Below are 18,836 nucleotides of genomic sequence, written 5' to 3' on the forward strand. Positions count from 1 at the left end.
ATGCTTGATGCGGAAGACCTATTTGCAACCGAATGGAGTATGTGTGGGAGATGGAGGAACAAGAGACCAAGTCTGATTTCTCAGCAAGGCATTGATTTCTTCAAACATTGACGCACGCCATGCTAGATGTTTGGTCTTGTTTCCAATTATTTCAGTTTTGGACCGGAATTTTATTTTTTATTTTGAATTTTTTTTTATAAAACCCAACTAAAAATGTTATTTTTTGGGCTTAAAAATTCACAAATGGCCCAACTGCATGCACATTGAGGTGGTTGGGCCTAAAAATGTGATTTGGAGTTGGAATAGAGGACAGATTATTTATGGGCTTATAAATTTAGCATTTGACTTAAATATTTTATTAAAAAATTTAAAAATACAAAACCAGTTTAGTTCAATTCGATCCAATGTTTTTAGGACAAAAACCGAAATTGAAAGTCCTGTCCAGTATTTGGTCAATCCAATTTTTTTCGATTTTTTCCGGCCCAATTCCGCTGGGTTTTCCAGTTTTCGTTTTCGGTTTGAATGCCGACCCGTAATAGAGACAAATTTCATGTCCTATACGGCTACACCCAATCCCAGAAACGCAGGGTATACTGCCCAAAAGCGAAAAAGGTTCCTTTCCCCAATTCACAAACAGTGACACACCAAAAAGCGACTCGCTTCCCAAACTCACACAGTTCCAAAACCCAAAAGCTCTCCTTTTTCCCTCTCTTCCCTCTTTCTGCCCAGAAGACCAAGGCCACCAAAAACCTTCCTCTCAGAGTCACAAACAAACACTCACACAAACCCAAAAGCGACTCACTTCCCAAGCAAAACCCAAAGTTCCCTTTCCCATCTCTCTGTACTTTTCTCTCCGTACCAGTCATGCCTCAAAACAGACCCAAACAACAAGAAGTAGAAGAAGATGAACAAGACGATTTGAAGAAGCTTATGAGCTCGTACCTTGGTCTGAGCTTGGGCATTTTCTTGGCTTTAGCTCCAACCAAGTTCCAAGAGCTACAGACCCAAGTGAGCGAGCTCTCTGCGAGGCTATGGCAAGCGGAAGAACAAGTGAGACAGATGAGATCGAGAAGAAAAGAGGACTCGAAAGCCAACGCAAGGGTTGTGGAGATCTTCGCCAGCCACCGCAACGCTTGGCAGGCGGAGGAGAAGCGGCTGCTGAACCAGATCGACGCGGCCCACCAAGAAATTGCTCACCTCCATGGAAGGATTGTGGAGTTGGAGAAAACCCAGGACGAGTCGAGCGCTAGGATTCAAGATTTGGAGAGAGAGGTTGGGGAGAGGGACGACATGATTGGGTTCATGGCCAGCAGAGGCGGTGAGGCTGAAGAAGACGACCACTTTGGCCTCCTCCAACCACAACAACAACATCAAGTCAAGGATGATGTGAATGTGTACGACAATGCCATTGCCTTTGGCTTTGACTCCCACTTGGTGGCCGATGCTTCCAAGCTCTGGCAGGTTAGCCTCCATTTTCACTTATTGGGTTTTCAATGTTTGTAAATTTTGTTTCAATTAAGACTCAAAAAAATTTCCATTATATTTTGCTTTGGTCATTGTGTGTTTGATTGTGATGTTGATGTGTCTAGCTCACCAATCATCACCAAAACTTATTTGCTGTTTACATGAACAAAGACAGCAATTGAGTGAAGCGAAAGCCATTATTAGCATCTTAGCTTAACATTATTTAAAAAACGAGTCAAAGCGTTTGGTAAGACACAGGTCCATTGTCTTCTTCAGCACTAGCAAACAAGTTGCATTTTGGAAGGCATGTGTTGTTTCCATATGTAAAGTGAATAGTTATCCAAAAATTATGTGACTTGGCATATAGTCTTTAGCCTCTGTAGGAGATAGGTGACTTATGGCTGTAATAAGTTCAACACCCATATTCTCTGCCAATAATTTGATGAACTATTGTAGCTTTTAGAAAAATGAAAAAAGAAATTTATGTCTTCTCCTTTTCCCTTGTGTTTCTTTAAATTTATTTCTTTATTGTGTCTTCAATTTTTTTTTTTTTTCGATAAAATTTTAACTTCTTTCGGACAGCATTCCTTTTTCTATGTGGCAAGTGGCAACAATTTATTGTTCTTTTGTTCCTTAGAAATGGGTTAGACATGTTGGACCATCTGAGCCATCAAACTTAATTGGGACCTATTAAAAAGTGATTCCATGTGATCTAATTGGGACCTATTAAAAAGAGATTCCATGTGATCTTCTTTCACCACATTGCTGGTGTGAATACCACTTGTACTATTTAAATTTACATACTTATTTTTCTTTAAAAAAGGCAGATTAGTTAACTTTGTTTCTATAGGATTTCTTTATTAAGGCCATTTTTTGAACTTTTTTTATTTAAATATTTGCCTAATTGATTAAACTGGTAAGATATTTAATGTGTTTGATCCGTTTTCATCCTTTTGCAGGATGTACAGTATGAGTCCCTTGAACCATTGTATCATATGAAGCATTTTGTACCAAGGTGTATATTTAACATTCTATATACTGATAATTTCTGAGGCATTTAATTAAAACTCTGTAGCTAATGAGAGATCAACATGTCTTTCTCGCCTAGAAGGGAGTCCCCTTGGAAGCTAGATGGTGAATCGACCAGAGTATCCTCTAAACTAAAATTACTTGAACAAGAATTGCTAAATTTGGAAAATATTGGAAACAGTGATCTTTCCAAGGTACCTTCATTGATGAGAAAGCAGGCCAAGAGGTATCAAGCTCTTGCAGGGAAGATAGATGATCTGTGCAGAAGAATGGTAATGTTTGATCTCCCTTGTTTTATGCTATTTTATCATCTTATTGGTCTGTTATTTCGTTTAGAAAACCCAAATATTAACAAAAGAAGGTACAATAGAAAGAGAAGTAAACACAAAAGGAGAAGAAAGAAAAGAGAGTTCTGTGTATATGTGAAGCAAAATGCTTTGTTATTATGAAGCTTCTGCCTTACAATATGTCTGAATATGCAAGCATTCCTGTTGATGTGTGCTATAGTGAAAAGTTATTAAGGTTACAAGAGATTTGCCGTCAATGCCTGTTATATTGGGAAGTTGACAAGGTCCTGTGGCTCTGACTATTATTCAACCCACCAATTAGTTAAGCATACACATATTTTAATTAAGAGTGGTGATTTCCCCACTCCAATTTTATCCACTTACACTCCATTTTATAACTAAAAAAGGAGTGTAAGTGGATAAAATTGGAGTGGGGAAGTCATTACCCTTAATTAATCATCATGTACTTAGTTATTGCTGCTAGCACCGAACAATCCTTTGTTAAAATTTGAGATCTAATAAACCACTATTTCAAAATGCCTGTGAAATTAACGAGTTTTTGATTCCCAAATGTGCAACTGATTAAAGAACTCTTCTTACGATATTCTAGTTTTTCTATGTAGACTTCTTTGAGAAAAATAGTCTTTTTTGTGTAATTCTAAATGTGGGGTAATTTGGAAAGTGCTTTGTAAACATATGCAAAAAAATGACATTTCATTTAGTCTATCCATGCCTAATCTAACTTTTGATTATAACCTCAGCTTTTTTTTTACCAATAAGAAGATACGACTTATTTGAAATTAATTAAATTAGCAATTCATAAAAATTGAAATATAAATATTTCTGTGGTAGTTCATTGCCCCTTATCATATCAAGTTCCAGTTCTTGGTCATGAATTATACCTGAACTGTCTTTTTTGTTACTTGCATCTGTTTTTACTTTTGGAACTTTTAGCAATTGTCTCCAGAGGTAGTTGACAGATTTAATTTTTTGTTGTGTTCACAAAATTGTCTTGTTTTAACAGCAGGATAGTGATCCCTCTGAACCCACACTCAGTCCAGAATTTCGTACGCAAAGACAAACAGAATTTTTACTTGAATCATTTAGACTTCAGCAACGTGCATCAGAAACTGCACAGAAGCTGATGGCAGTACAAACAGAGATTGGGAAGAGTTATTATGGGGGTGAGGTGGGGAACCAGGCCAAACTTATCACTCGACGGTCTTTGGATTCCATTAGAAACAACTTCAAAGACATCCAGAGAAATTTGGAGATATGGTTGGCCAGAATTATTGGAGATCTTGAAGGTATTTTGGCCAGAGACGGTGCTTCTCGCGTAAGGGAATACTATATTTCTAGGTATCCTTTTGTTCAATAAATCTCTATACTTGAATTCAAATCTGTCCACCAAATTGTCTACTCTTTTTGTAAGTATCCTGATCCAAGCCATAAGGGTGGCGGTTCGATGTCCTCATTCCACTTTGTTTATGGTAGCATCTGTATATGTTGTCTATTTTCCTTTTCGTTCCATTCTTTTTTTGGCTTGAAAATCTGTTGATTAATCTTAAATATGTCGAGGACTAGTCTCATAAAGACACACATATCAAAACGCAAGTCATATTGTATGTTTCTTAAAATTATCGTAGGGCTCTTACAACTTTGTCCATGTTAAGATTTGAGGTCTCTACAAATATTTTGGTTTCACATATGAGAATTTATCTTAAGTTCGTTGACTTCACTTAAAGCACTAAAAAATTTATATATTACGTTAGAGATGCATTTTGTTCATTTGCCAGTTTTCAGAGTGGGTAATGGAATAGCATGTGGGGACTTTTTGAGGGTTTGGGCTCTCATTTGTTATGATATGTCAAGAGTCCTTAAAAACAAGTCACGTACGTTGCGGATACTTGGAGCTTTAGTGGTGGGAAGTTCACCCCTACACCCTATATTAGAGTTCGAATGTCCTCTACCCCAAGAATCAGGAGAAACACTTAGTTGCAACTAGTGCTATCCCCGTTTCAAAGAAGTCTTTCTCCATGATCAGAGTTCAAGTGTTGTCTACCCCTACATTTATAGGTGGCAATTTGTAAGGTAGTATTTCTGCAAATTAATCTAGGGAACCATTTACTAAGATCATATCTACTTAAAGCAAATCATAGATGAATCACACACAAATTTAGATATAACAGGGTACCAATGCGAAAAAATACAAAGTTTATTTTGAATCCGGCACACCACAGGAAAACATCAAGTAGAAGCTCCAGCCTCTTCCAGCAACTGCTTCACCTTTGTAACATAGTCTCCCATGGCTTCCTCCTTGGATTTCCCTGCCACGAAGGTTAAAAAAAAATTCAGAATTATGCTAGAGTAAAAGAAGATTGACATGAAACGGTAAAAATCAATTTGCTCAGAAGTATTACCTTCAACAGCCTTCCATGCATCCCACTTTGCTCTGTCCCTCATATTGAATATTCCCGGGCGGCCTGCAAGTCAGCCACAAAGGAACAAACATGAAGCGAAAATTTAGAGGACCGGACAGTTAACTATCTCTAGTTTGTAAAGCAATGAGAGAATGAAAAAAAAGTGGACTAATGATAAATTTAGGGAGCATTATAATTACTGGTGTTCACTGCACCAACAGTGGCTTGCTTGTACAGCCCATAGAGGATGAGCTTGTTCTCATTGGTTGTTGACTCTGGAAGAGTCTTGGCTTTTTCAGCATGCTCATCAAACTCCTCCTGCAAGACCCCATCCCAGTCAAATGTGATTCAGAACATAACTAATCATCATCATTCCAAATAAAAACATAAAGACCTAAGTTATAAGGAAACTATAAAAGCATTGATGCCAAGAACTACAAAAACATTTGAATTTCCCCTTAGGCTAACCATCTGTAATTCATAAAAGCAATGGAGCAACGAAATAATTCGGCAAATAAAAATAAAATTTACTTCATTGCAAGTGAAGATTCTGTCAGCTACTAACCAGGTATGCCTCGGACCTATGTTCAAATTTGCAACTTTTCACAGGTACTAAATAACAAGCTAAATCACGAATCATAAAGCCATACTCTTGCTAAGGTGTAGAACGCTAACTCACAACTCCAAAATTAACATATGCTATGCATAATTTTGGGAGCATACAAAGCTTCTTTACACGATAAAGTTTAGGAGTGACTGATGATACACATGCAGTTCCAAAGTCCAAAGTTTATGGGGAAGTTTATTCACCTAATTAATATCATAATATCATAAGCAGAAAAGTTTATTAGATGACATTTTCTTAAAATAATTATTGGGAAGTTGATAGGTAGGTAGTGGAAATCTTCGACATTTCTTCTCCCTATGTTCAGTTAAAGAAAACATGCAACCAGAATGTAATGAAAAGAAGTGAAAAACCTCACCATAGGATTTGCATTTTGATAATACCATCTGGATCTGAACTGAAGCTCTGATCCATGATATGTAGATCAAGAACTTCAACCAAAATGAAGATCAACAGTCCAAAACAGAGAAAACGAAGAGAACCCACTACAATTAACTATAATTCTTGCTGATTCTTCACCAATTAAACAAAAAGAGTAACAGATTCAAAACCCAACATATTAGATACAGATCTGAACTAATTTCACTACAGTAGAAGAAAAATTAACCAAAACAGAACCTACAGAAACGCTGATTTTCTCAGTAAGTACAGATTAAAATTGAAAACAATGGAAGCGGAATAGAATTAAGAGAATACCTTCAAACCCATTTGCTCGATCTGCGAGATTGAATCTGCTGTTGGTTCAACGTACGGAGTCGCAGTGCCGTATGCGTGTGTGGTGGTGGAATCGAGGTGATGATATATAAGCAGTCTCTGATTCTAATGTCCCGTCGTCTATTATTAATAAAAGCCACGCAACGTTTGGCGTGATTTGTTTTCTTTGTTTTTTTTTGTTTTTATTTTTTTTGGTTGGGCTTTTTGGTTCTCTCAAGTTTTAAATAAATAAATAAAAAAAATTAGAATGTGGTGCTTTTCTTGTTCTTGATTGTCACGTTTTTTTGGGTATAGATTCTGGTTATTCATTATACATATCTTATGACATTATTTTAATAAAATGTCTTTCCCAACAAATAAATTTTTTTCTTTTTTTCACAACAATTGTACATGATATTTGAGGGAAATGCTCGGTTGAGGATTTCATGGTAAGGTTCTAATTTTAATTATTTGATCTCATGTACGATGCATATTAAACTCACTAACACGTATAATGAATACTTGAGATTAAAAGCCGTTAACTTAAAATCCTCAATGTAGAAGCTCTTGATATCTGAACTCACATTATAAAAAAAATTTCTTAAAAAAATTTGGAATTAGATTGTAGTGTTACTAGTTATAATATTTTTTTAATATTTATATATATTATTCTTCCCCTTACGAAAGCATATTCCGTGTGATATTAATTCAAGATGGTGGTGTGAGTGAGAGGTGAGAATAAAACAGAGAGGTCCCATATGCAGGTAGGCTTTTATGGGTCTTAACGTTTTTAGGTGTAACAACTAACCACCTTTTGATGCCCTTCTATGATCTATCTACCTAAAAGAAATATCTGAATATATTTATTATAAATAAAAAATATATTGCATGCATTATATCACATCGCTTGTACGACAAATTTTATTATCATTATTCAATTCTAGTATATGCAAAGCTATTATCTTTCCTTTCGACCAAAAACAAGCTATTATCTTTCCACACCCCCAACACCGGAAATCCACTTCTCTCTCTGCTACCATTGTGAACTCCATTATTGCAATTCTCTCGAACTTTCCCACATCTCAAAATTGAAACTATAAATTGTCTAATTTGTCTATTTTACACTTGGGTCAGACATGGTTGACGTGGGTTAGACCATTTGGTTAAGAGCAGTGAACACGCCTCCTTTCATCCAAGTTTTAGTCTTCCTCTCGGTAAATTAGATTAAATTTAGACTATCACTTGTACCATTGAAAAAAATATAGGTTAGACATACATCTCAGGACCAATTGTTGGTTTGGATGTAGCCTGCATAACTTTTTAAACCAGAATTGTGAATCAAACCCACTTGGATTAGCCCCTTTTAACCGTCCCAGGTTGGCTTGTTATGCAGATTGTTGAACTCTAGATTGGCTTCCTCCAAAACCTAGAAATTGCCAGCCAAATTTTCAACAGAAACAAATCGAACACCACAAGAAACAGAAGCATTGCAAATCCGGTGGTGGTTGTACAAAACATAAGTGCTTTAGCTTAAACAGTACGATCACTTCTCATCATGTTTAGCTTTTGCTTCCGTTCATGATTCAAAAACTAGTTTTGAAACCAAGATTAAATTTGGATTGTATGCATATCTGAAAATTGTTTTTGAAGTTTTTGGCCCAAATCATATATTTATTTGTTTATGACACTGAATGGAGAACTCGAACGATTTGAAGAGTAGAGGTTTTCTCTTCAATAAAACCATAACGAAAGGAAATGAACTCGGACTCCCAAGAGACTAACTCAATCAAGGACCAAAAGTAACAGCAGCACTCTTAAGATAATTGTTAAAATCCAAATACTCAAATGCATGATGGACAGATGAAATTTCTCAACATTCCAACCAAAATTTAACACCTGCCGATGGCAGACTAATAAACTCAGTACTCCACCTATTTCTTTTCTTCCTTCTCTGCCTCGGCAGCTTTCTTCAGTCTCGCACCAACATGACGTTCATTCATACGCTCAACGCGTAGCTTGTCATAAGCCTTAAATGCCTTCATATCATTTGTAACCTTCACAAGCTCAACAGTTGGCTTCTCCCTTACAATGGGCATGTAAGGGCCTTGAATTTGGGTAGCATTGGCAAGCTCCTCAGGACTTGAATCGCCAGCCTAAGACACAAGAAGTTTATGCAATTAAAGGTTGCAACTTGCATACAGATAGCAACAACAAGAATATCACACTCTATATACATGTTGAATATATTAAAAGAATATTATTACCTTCAACTTCCGTGCACGTCTTGGGAAGACAACTAACTTGGCCTTGTATGTTTTCAACCTCTGAACATTTGCTTGAAGACCTTCTAGAGATCGATTTTTGCGGCGATGATCAACAGCTATGCCAATGGTTGGAGCAAGCTTCTTCGGGATACCAGCAGCCTGTAATAGATTACAAATACATCAAAGCAAAGGATAAGCGAGCAATCCATAATTCCAACATTTTCCTGAATATGGGTAATATTCAGAATGTGCAGAAAAACTGTAGGAAACTCCATTCATCCTATCAGAAAAATTCAAATTAAAGGCAAAAGGGGTATAAAAAACTGTTGAAACCACAAGTTTCCGAACGTTGATAATAGTTTCTTATATGGATTCCCTAGACCTCATTCGAGGATCCATTACTAACCGAAACAAACATTGTTATAACTAAACTTTAGTATATGCAGAACCATGTACCCTACTAAGACAAAACATTAACATGACAAGCACTAGAAATTTCCCTTCCCTTTTTGAGATAAGCAACAATTATATCAAAAACAATAGTCTCACCTTCAGTTCTTCAAGAGTAAATCCTCTGCCAGATCTTACTTTCATATTGTATTTTAACGTTTGGCCATGAACAATAGGTCGCAGTGGTCCAGATGTAGGGCGAGGAAAAATCTTCACAGCTTTCTCTTGACGGGCTGGAGATGGTATCAACCAACATAGAGAAGAAAAAAGTAATAAGAATATCTGATTAACCCAAACAATGAAAGGAATAAACAAAATTAACAAAGATTGGGTAATCAAATATTTTTTCATTAGAGGTAAGGTAATAATCAATTGAATATCTAATTTCTTACCCTTTCTTCTCCGTGTTTTACGCGCTGGCTGATTAAACCACGTTTTCACATAATTCTGCCAATGCTTTCTGAAGTGCGAGCTAGGAATGACATTGTTGTGCTTCACCATGACTTACCTGCAATAGGGGTTTGAACAAGGGACTTCAAAATAAAGCAATGCACATTCAGTTCTTTTACATATCATCCCAAACATGTAACAAAGAAGGGTACGAAACAGCACAAAGATTAAGAGAAACAGTTTTAAAGCAGGCAAAAACAACATAAAATACAAGCCGTTGTATGAACATGAAACTAAGAAAGCAATTGCAATTAACACATACCCATTCAAAAGCTAGTGGACATGGTCAGAGACAAAGGGAAATAAATTACAAATAGCCATACTGTTTTTCAATTGAGTTAAAAGGGAAATGGGTTCTGCAATTTTTGTTTATTAGCTTGGCATTTTATCAATAAAAATGCTTGAGAGTTCACAACAAAGAAACTCAGCTTGCACATTTTCTAACTTGCCAAAAACAAAAAAACAAAAAAAGTTGCCACATTTAAAAATTTGTTATTGTTTTTAGAACCGGCATACAACAGAAGTTAGAGAACCCAAATTGCAACACTAGAAGTGTTTGAGAATCCAAGTTCGAAAAACTATTATCCTCAAACAGTGATCAATATAATACAAAAGCATAAGTTTTTCACCAGGCATCAACCACACCAATGAAAAACTTAAACTTCAATTGCACTAACAAGCAGAGGGGAATTTGACAATGGCTCCACACAACTAATTGACGTGGTAAACCAGATTACATCATACCGACATCAAATGGATATAAATCTTCTATACCCACTTGGATATACCCATTAGAAATCAATTTGAATAACATTTGCTCATAAACGCAACGGACAATGATACAACTGCATAGATCAGTATAGTAAACTGCGGAATCAAAGAGAGAGAGAGAATGGAAGTAGGGAACGTTACCGGCTATGAACAGAGCACCTGCAGGCTGACTGCTGAACTAGGGTTTCCTTCGGCTTTTAAAACACCTGCCCTCTCATTTGGACGGCTCTGATTGGGTTTTGTTTTGTTTTGTTTTTTTCAAATTACATTTTTTTTTTGTCATTCATTTTCCACTTTAATAACTGTCATTTAAATTGTGACAATTTAATCTTGTAATTTTATTTAAGTACCAATCAAGTCCTTCAAATGTAATTTTACTTATTTAGGCCAGTTTGGCATTGCTGTGCTATGAAAATAATCACTTCAGATTTGCTGTGAGAGAAATCAGATGTAAGAGAAAGCAGTTTGGCGTTTGGTAAACTTTTTGTTTTAAGTGTTGTTCGTACTGATTCCTACATAATTAGAAAATAATTGTCACATAATCATTAAACCCAACCCCTCTTCAAAATTGATTTCTGTATAATTAGAAAATGAAAGCACTTCTTTAGCTGCTTTTCCTTATAGCATTCTCTTACAGCAATTTTTAATAATAAATGATTTTCTCATAGTTTATCAAACGGGCTGAGCTTCCCAAATTTTTTTTAAAATCACTTATCACCCCAAATAAGTAATGCCAAATGAACACTTAGGATTCTTTAGAAAGCACTTATGCTTATAAATGCTTCTCACAAAAACACTTTTATTATAAAAATATTTAAAATTTTCATAAGAATTTCAAGTGCTTCTTAGAAAAACACTTGACATAAGCAAAATAGATAAATTGTTGAATACAACAACTTTGGAGAGACAAATCTGCTAGTTATGAGTCCGTTTGATAACCATTTTGTTTTCAGTTTTTGCTTTGACTTTCTTTGAAAACTGAAAACATGTTTGATAACACTTTTCGTTTTTTGTCTTTTAAAAAATGAAAACTAGTTTTCTAAATAAGGGTGATTGCTTAAGGTGGTTAGACATATTATTTACACATCAAACAACTTGTTTTATAAGTCTTAACGTGTTTAGAATTCATGGAACTTTAGGTGTATGATTGTCAAGATGTTAGAGTTATTGGGTAACTTTTCAGTTTGAAACTCACAATTTTGAAATTGGGACGATTGAGCAAGTCAGGGGCACTTGGAAAAAAAATACTAAAATATTTAGAAATATTTTTTCTATAAATTCTAGCAATGTTCTTCACTTCCCACGCCAAAATTGATACAAATTCCTCTCCTCATATCTCATGTAAATAGTGGTTGCCTTTGGGTTGCTATGGCAATGGGTCGGAATGCATAAAAAAAATTGCTATGGCAGGTGCTATTCACATAAATAGTACCTACCCTTGCCTTCCCATACCTTTTGCCATAGCAAATGGGTGGCAATGCTCTTATGGGAGCTCGAGTGGATGTCTATAATTTACTAGTTTGGAAGATAGGAATACAATTTCACCTAATTAGAATAAGGCCAAAAACCAAAAAGTAGTACTAATTTTACAACTCCTTTAAAAGCAAGCACACTGTGCCACATGTCCACCTCCGGCAATCTCCCTTTCGGTCAGTTACCACCATCGTCAGCCAGATACAGCCGTCATTGCCGGCCAACCTTCTTCTGGCTAGCTGCCGCCGTCGCCGGTCAACCACCACCACCTGCCACCGGCCAACCTCGTTCTGGCCAATTGCCACTGGCCAGCCATTGCTGCCGGTCAACCCCCTTCCTACCAGCTACCACCACCGCTGACCAGCCGCTGCCACCTACCGCCACCGCCCATCACCGGCCAACCACCGCCACCTGCCGCCGCCCATCTCCAACCAATTGGGCACTAACTCCATTGCCCACCCTAAAAAAATAGAAGAATTTGTGTCATTAAAGGGACTCGAACCTTGACCCTCAAAAGAGGAAGCCTCACTCACAAACCACTACACCAAACTTGTTTTTGTGATATCTATTCAATTACACAATATTTATATAAACAATCATCGATTAAAAAAATAATAAATAATAAAATTATTTCAACACAGATTCATGCAAAAACTGTATTAAAAAAATAAAAACAAAAAAGTAAAACCAAAACAAAAACCAAAACTACAAACAAAAACAAAAACAAAAATTACAAACAAAACACAAAAACAAAACCATCAAAAGGTCTCGTAGAAGAAGAATTACACAAGAAAATTGTCGTGGCAAACAAACCAAAGAAAGAAAAGGCCAACACAAAACAAAAGAAGAAAACAAAGAAAGGGAAAGCAAAAAAAGAAGCTGGAGAAGAAGAAGAGGAAGATGTGGTTGTTGATTACAACAATGATGTGGTCAACCTAATCTGAGAAAAGATTTGTTATATATCTCCACTGTCATATAATCTTATAACAAGATGCAACAAACGAAAATGGAACAGGAAATTGCATTGCACTGCAGTTTATGATCAAAAACTATAACAAACGGAAACTGCAACAAACTGAAACTGCAACGCAGTTTATGAAAACATTTGCTCAAATTTGCAAAGAAACCAAAAGGCAAAGCCATGATCAAAGTACTAAAATTAAGTTCAAAACACATTTAAGTCGATGAGCAGTTCTAGCATTCCTATAGACTTGGAAAAATTATTCTAAAATTGAAATATGGAACAGGAAACTGCATTGCAGCTTCTGATAAAAAAATGCAACAAACAGAAACTTCAATGCAGTTTATGAAAAAAAAATATGCTCAAAAGTGAAAAGAAACCAAAAGGCAAAGCCATGATCAAAGTATTAAAACTAAGTTCAAAACACATATAAGTGGATGAGCAGTTGTAACATTCCCATAGACTTGGAAAAATTATTCTAAAATTGAAATATGGAACAGGAAACTGCACTACAGTTTCTTATCAAGAATTGCAACAAACGGAAATTGCAGTACATTTTATGACAAAACATCTGCTCATATTTGCATAGAAACCAAAAGGCAAAGCCATGATCAAAGTACTAAAACTAAGTTCAAAGCACATTTAAGTCGATAAACAGTTGTAATATTCCCATAGACTTGCAAAAATTATTCTAAAATAGACAATGATGGCATCAACCATTTCCAAACGGTATTGCAAAACTACAAAGCATAACCTGTATAAAATTTCACCGATCTTAGTCCTCCTCCGCTGGATCTTCTTCGGTCTTAGCCCTCCTCCCTGGATCTTGCCACTGCCAATGATGCGTCGTACGAAGTCACAGCCACTTTGTCGCGACCTTTGGACGAGAGAGAGAGAGAGAGAGAGAGAGAGAGAGAGAGAGAGAGAGAGAGAGAGAGAGCGGAGTCCCATGTACTCTTGAGATATATTTGATTTTGGCAAAGGCTCTTGAAAAAAAGGTAAAATTGTATTTTATCTCTATAATTTAGACTGGCCCAACAAATTTGGGCCTTCTCTTTTGCCTAATCTAAAATAACAATTTTTTCTTAAGTATTAAAACCCAAACCAAAATACCCAATGTCTCAAATGCTAATTAGTAAAGTTAATTATGTCTAATACCTAATTTTTCTCATTATAATTTTATTTACAATTATACAAAAAAATAAAATAAAATTTGGGTGCATCATTTTTATTGAGAATTAAGGTCCAAAAAGTAGCCGAGCTCTCACAAATAAATTTGGGAGTACAAGTGGTAAGAAAAGCTAGCTTGATAAACAAGACAGGGATCGGGTCTCAAAGTCATCCAATCCAATGCCTTTGAGGCTGCCTTAGGGAGGAAACAATTTAGTTCATTTTGAATAATACGATCTGTAACCATATGAAAGGAATAGACTTGGTATAAAATCGGAACAATAGGAGATAAGTAGAAGATTTTGTTGTGTTAAGTGTTCTTTTAAATTTCTATTCTACAAGTCTAAACATTTAGAGAAGGGCAAATATCCCAGATTTATCATTCTGGGTACTTCCCTTGAAAGCTGAAACTCTCAAAGGTTTAACTTTTGATCCCCGCATGCGAGAAGCCCCTACACTGTGAAACAAGTTCTCCGAATTTAAATGATCAAGATGAAGAGGCTAGACAGAAGAGCTCTAATCTACCAATTAATCTAGCTAGCATCCTATGATTTTTGCTCCTTCCAAAGGCCAATAACCTGAAAGTAAGTATTTACATCTCCTGCCAGGTATAAGATAGAGGTTTAAAGCTCTCTTGGCAGCCACTATGCGACACCCGGTTCACTTTTTTCAAGCATAAGGGCTTTACCAGCTCAACCATCAGAAGGGGGCTTTCCCCCTGGAGTGAATAACTAGCTCAGCTAGCCTAGCTTTAGGTTCCACTACATCATTTGGGTGGCTCTTGGTTTCAAAGGAATAGCCCTAACTAAAGTGGAAGTGACTCCATAGCCCTTGATGCGAGTTTGAAAAACTTTTTAGGGTGCAATGTTTTGTGTGATGGAGAACACAATCCTGATCGATATTGCGTTCTCATATATATAGACACTTTGCACTATAACTTACGGGTAAGATATGTTGTTTTCAAAAAAATAGGCAATTCACTCAATAAATTACGGGTAAAATATTGCGTTCTCAGATATACATGCACTTTACACCATAACTTACTGGTAAGATATGGTGTTTTTAGAAAAATAGGCAATTCACTCAATCAATTACCGATAAGATGTTGCGTTCTCAGATATATAGACATTTTACACTATAACTTACCAGTAAGATATGATGTTTTTAGAAAAATAGGAAATTTACAAAATAAATTACTGGTAAGATGTTGGGTTCTTAGATATATAAGCATTTTACGCAATAACTTACCAGTAAGATATGATGTTATCAGAAAAATAGGCAATTCACTCAATAAATTACGGGTAAGATTTTGCGTTCTCTATATATATATATATATATATGCATTTTACACAACAACTTATTGGTAAGATATGATGTTTTTAGAAAAATAGGCTATTTACTCAACAAATTAAGGGTAAGATGTTGCGTTCTCAGATATGAAATCATTTTACACTATAACTTACTGGTAAGATATAGTGTTTTTAGAAAAATAGGCAATTCACTCAATAAATTACGACTAAGATGTTGCGTTCTCAGAAATATATGCATTTAACACTATAACTTACTAGTAAGATATGATGTTTTTAGAAAAATAGGTAATTTACTCAATAAATTACGGATAAGATGTTGCGTTCTCAGATATATAGCGGTTTTACACTATAACTTACCGGTAAGATAAGACGTTTTCAGAAAAATAGGCAATTCACTCAATAAATTAAGGGTAAAATATAGCATTCTAAGATATATAGGCACTTTACACTATAACTTACCGGTAAGATATAGTGTTTTCAGAAAAATAGGCTATTTAACCAATAAATTAAAGGTAAGATGTTGCATTATATTTTACGAAATAACTTACCGGCAAGATATGGTGTTTTCAGAAATATAAGCTATTGACTCAATAAATTATCGGTAAGATGTTGCGTTCTCAGATATATAGGCATTTTACACTATAACTTACTGATAAGATATGGTGTTTTCAGAAAAAATAGGCAATTAACTCAATAAATTAAAGGTAAGATGTTGCGTTCTCAGATATATATTCATTTGACACTATAACTTACCCGTAAGATATGATGTTTTTAGAAAAATAGGCTATTTCCTTAATAAATTACGGGTAAGATGTTGCATTCTCAGAAATGTAGGCATTTTACACCATACTTATCGGTAAGATATTGTGTTTTCAGAAAAATAGGCAATTCACTCAATAAATTACCGGTAAGATGTTGCGTGCTCAGAATTGTATGCATTTTATACTATAACTTACCAGTAAAATATGATGTTTTTAAAAAAATAGGAAATTTACAAAATAAATTATAGGTAAGATGTTGCATTCTCAGATATATATGCATTTTACACTATAACTTACCGGTAAGATATTATGTTTTTATAAAAATAGGCAATTTACTCAATAAATTACCGGTAAAATGTTGTGTTCTCAGATATGTAGTCATTTTACACTGTAACTTAACGGTAGATGGTGTTTTTAGAAAAATAGGGTATTTACTCAATAAATTAAGGGTAATATGTTGAATTCTCATAAATGTAGGCATTTTATACTATAACTTACCGGTAAGATTTGGTGTTCTTAAGAAATAGGGTATTTACTCAATAAATTACAAGTACGATGTTGCATACTTAGAAATGTATGTATTTTACACAATAACTTACCGGTAAGATATAGTGGTTTTAGAAAAATAGGCTATTTACTCAATAAATTTCGGGTAAGATGTTGCATTCTAAAAAATGTAAGCATTTTACACTATAACGTACCGGAAAGATATGAGGTTTTTAGACAAAATAGGCTATTTACTCAATAAATTACAGGCAAGATGTTGCATTCTTAGAAATGTTGGCATTTTATATGATACTTACTGGCAAGATAAGGTATTTATAGAAAAAATACGCTACTTACCCAATAAATTAAGGGTAAGATGTTGCATTCTCAGAAATGTAGGCATTTTACACTATAACTTACCGCTAAGATATGATATTTTTAGAAAAATAATATATTCACTCAACAAATTACGGGTAAGATGTTGCATTCTTATAGATATATATATATATATATATATGCATTTTACACAACAACTTATCGGTAAGATATGATGTTTTTGTAAAAATAGGCTATTTGCTCAAAAAATTAAGGGTAAGATGTAGGATTCTCATAAATGTAGGCATTTTAGACAATAACTTACCGGTAAGATATGGTGTTTTTAGAAAATAGTCTATTTACTTAATAAATTACCGATAAGATGTTGCGTTCTCAGTTATATAGGCATTTTACATTATAACTTACCGGTAAGATGTTACATTCAAAAAAATATAGGTATTTTACACTATAACTTACCGGTAAGATATGATATTTTTAGAAAAATAGACAATTCACTCAATAAATTAAGGGTAAGATGTTGCATTCATAGGAATGTAGGTATTTTACACTATAACTTACCGGTAAGATATGGTGTTTTTAGAAAAATAGGCTACTTACTCAATCAATTACGGGTAAAATGTTGCGTTCTCAGAAATGTAGGCATTCTACACTATAACTTATCGGTAAGATATGATATTTTTAGAAAAATAGGCTATTTACTCAATAAATTACAGGTAAAATGTTGCATTCTCAGAAATGTAGGCATTTTACACAATAACTTATCAATAAGATATAATGTTTTTTAAAAAATAGGCTATTTACTCAATAAATTACGAGTAAGATGTTGCGTTTTTAGATATGTTGGTATTTTACACTACAACTTATAGGCAATAGGAAATTCACTCAACAAATTAAGGTAAGATGTTGCATTCTCAGGTATATAGGCATTTTACACAATACCTTACCGGTAAGATATGGTGTTTTTTAGAAAAATAGTCTATTTACTCAATAAGTTACGGGTAAGATATTGCGTTGAGGCGTTTTACACAATAACTTACCGATAAGATATGGTGTTTTTTAGAAAAATAGTCTATTTACTCAATATATTACGGGTAAGATGTTGCGTTGTCAGATATATAGACGTTTTACACTACAACTTAGCGGTACGATATGGTGTTTTTAGAAAAAGAAACTATTTACTCAATAAATTACGGGTAAGATGTTGCGTTCTCAGATATATAGGCGTTTTACATTATAACTTACCAGTACGAAATGGTATTTTTAGAAAAATAGGCTATTTAGTCATTAAATTAAGGGTAAGATGTTGCGTTCACAAATATATAGACACTTTGCACTATAATTTACTGGTAAGTTATGGTGTTTTTAGAAAAATAGGCAACTCACTCAAAATATTAAGGGTAAGATGTTGCGTTCTCAAATATATAGGTATTATACGCTTTATAGTGTTTTTAGAAAAATATGCTATTTATTCAATAAATTACGGGTAAGATGTTGTATTCTCATAAATGTATGCATTTTACACAATAACTTACCAGTAAGATATGGTGTTTAAAAAAAAAAGGCTATTTACCCAATAAATTATTGGTAAGATGTTGCGTTTTCATATATGTTGGCATTTTACGCTATAACTTACCGGTAAGATATGGTATTTTTAGAAAAATAGGAAATTCACTCAACAAATTAAAGGTAAGATGCATTCTCAGATATATAGACATTTTACACAATAACTTACCGGTAAGATATGGTGTTTTCAGAAAAAATAGTCTTTCCACTCAATAAATTACGCGTAAGATGTTGCGTTCTCAGATATATAGGCATTTTATAACTTACCGGTAAGATACGGTGTTTGTAGAAAAATAGGCTATTTACTCAATAAATTACGGGTA

General features: G+C 34.6%; 3 protein-coding genes across 6 annotated transcripts; 1 reads left to right on the forward strand and 2 right to left on the reverse strand.

Moving 5' to 3' along the window:
• Positions 1 to 598: 598 nt before the first annotated feature.
• LOC117627671 lies at positions 599 to 4,394 on the forward strand. Of its 3 annotated transcripts, none has more exons than XM_034359857.1 (4): positions 599 to 1,461; positions 2,424 to 2,479; positions 2,573 to 2,765; positions 3,805 to 4,394. In XM_034359857.1, exons 1-4 carry the CDS (start codon positions 865 to 867, stop codon positions 4,156 to 4,158), a joined length of 1,200 nt encoding a protein of 399 aa, XP_034215748.1. In that variant the 5' UTR covers positions 599 to 864; the 3' UTR covers positions 4,159 to 4,394. The 3 variants fall into 3 exon arrangements, with proteins under 3 accessions (XP_034215748.1, XP_034215750.1, XP_034215749.1); XM_034359859.1 differs by having other exon boundaries at positions 3,808 to 4,394; XM_034359858.1 differs by having other exon boundaries at positions 2,576 to 2,765.
• Positions 4,395 to 4,877: 483 nt separating this feature from the next.
• LOC117627672 (acyl-CoA-binding protein) lies at positions 4,878 to 6,698 on the reverse strand. The gene is made up of 4 exons (XM_034359860.1): positions 6,522 to 6,698; positions 5,401 to 5,518; positions 5,201 to 5,263; positions 4,878 to 5,107 (listed from the first exon to the last, which is right to left on the reverse strand). Exons 1-4 carry the CDS (start codon positions 6,531 to 6,533, stop codon positions 5,028 to 5,030), a joined length of 273 nt encoding a protein of 90 aa, XP_034215751.1. The 5' UTR covers positions 6,534 to 6,698; the 3' UTR covers positions 4,878 to 5,027.
• A 1,526-nt stretch (positions 6,699 to 8,224) lies between these two features.
• On the reverse strand, positions 8,225 to 10,694 carry LOC117627656 (60S ribosomal protein L13-1). 2 transcript variants are annotated; one of them, XM_034359830.1, is made up of 5 exons: positions 10,595 to 10,694; positions 9,625 to 9,740; positions 9,332 to 9,465; positions 8,783 to 8,941; positions 8,225 to 8,671 (listed from the first exon to the last, which is right to left on the reverse strand). In XM_034359830.1, the coding sequence occupies exons 2-5, from the start codon at positions 9,731 to 9,733 to the stop codon at positions 8,450 to 8,452; spliced, it is 624 nt and encodes a 207-aa protein (XP_034215721.1). In that variant the 5' UTR covers positions 9,734 to 9,740; positions 10,595 to 10,694; the 3' UTR covers positions 8,225 to 8,449. The 2 variants fall into 2 exon arrangements, with proteins under 2 accessions (XP_034215721.1, XP_034215722.1); XM_034359831.1 differs by having other exon boundaries at positions 8,272 to 8,671; positions 9,625 to 9,765; positions 10,595 to 10,653.
• Between the last annotated feature and the right edge of the window lie 8,142 nt (positions 10,695 to 18,836).

This window comes from Prunus dulcis, chromosome 5 (genome assembly GCF_902201215.1).
Source record: "Prunus dulcis chromosome 5, ALMONDv2, whole genome shotgun sequence".
Classification (NCBI taxonomy): Eukaryota; Viridiplantae; Streptophyta; class Magnoliopsida; order Rosales; family Rosaceae; genus Prunus; species Prunus dulcis.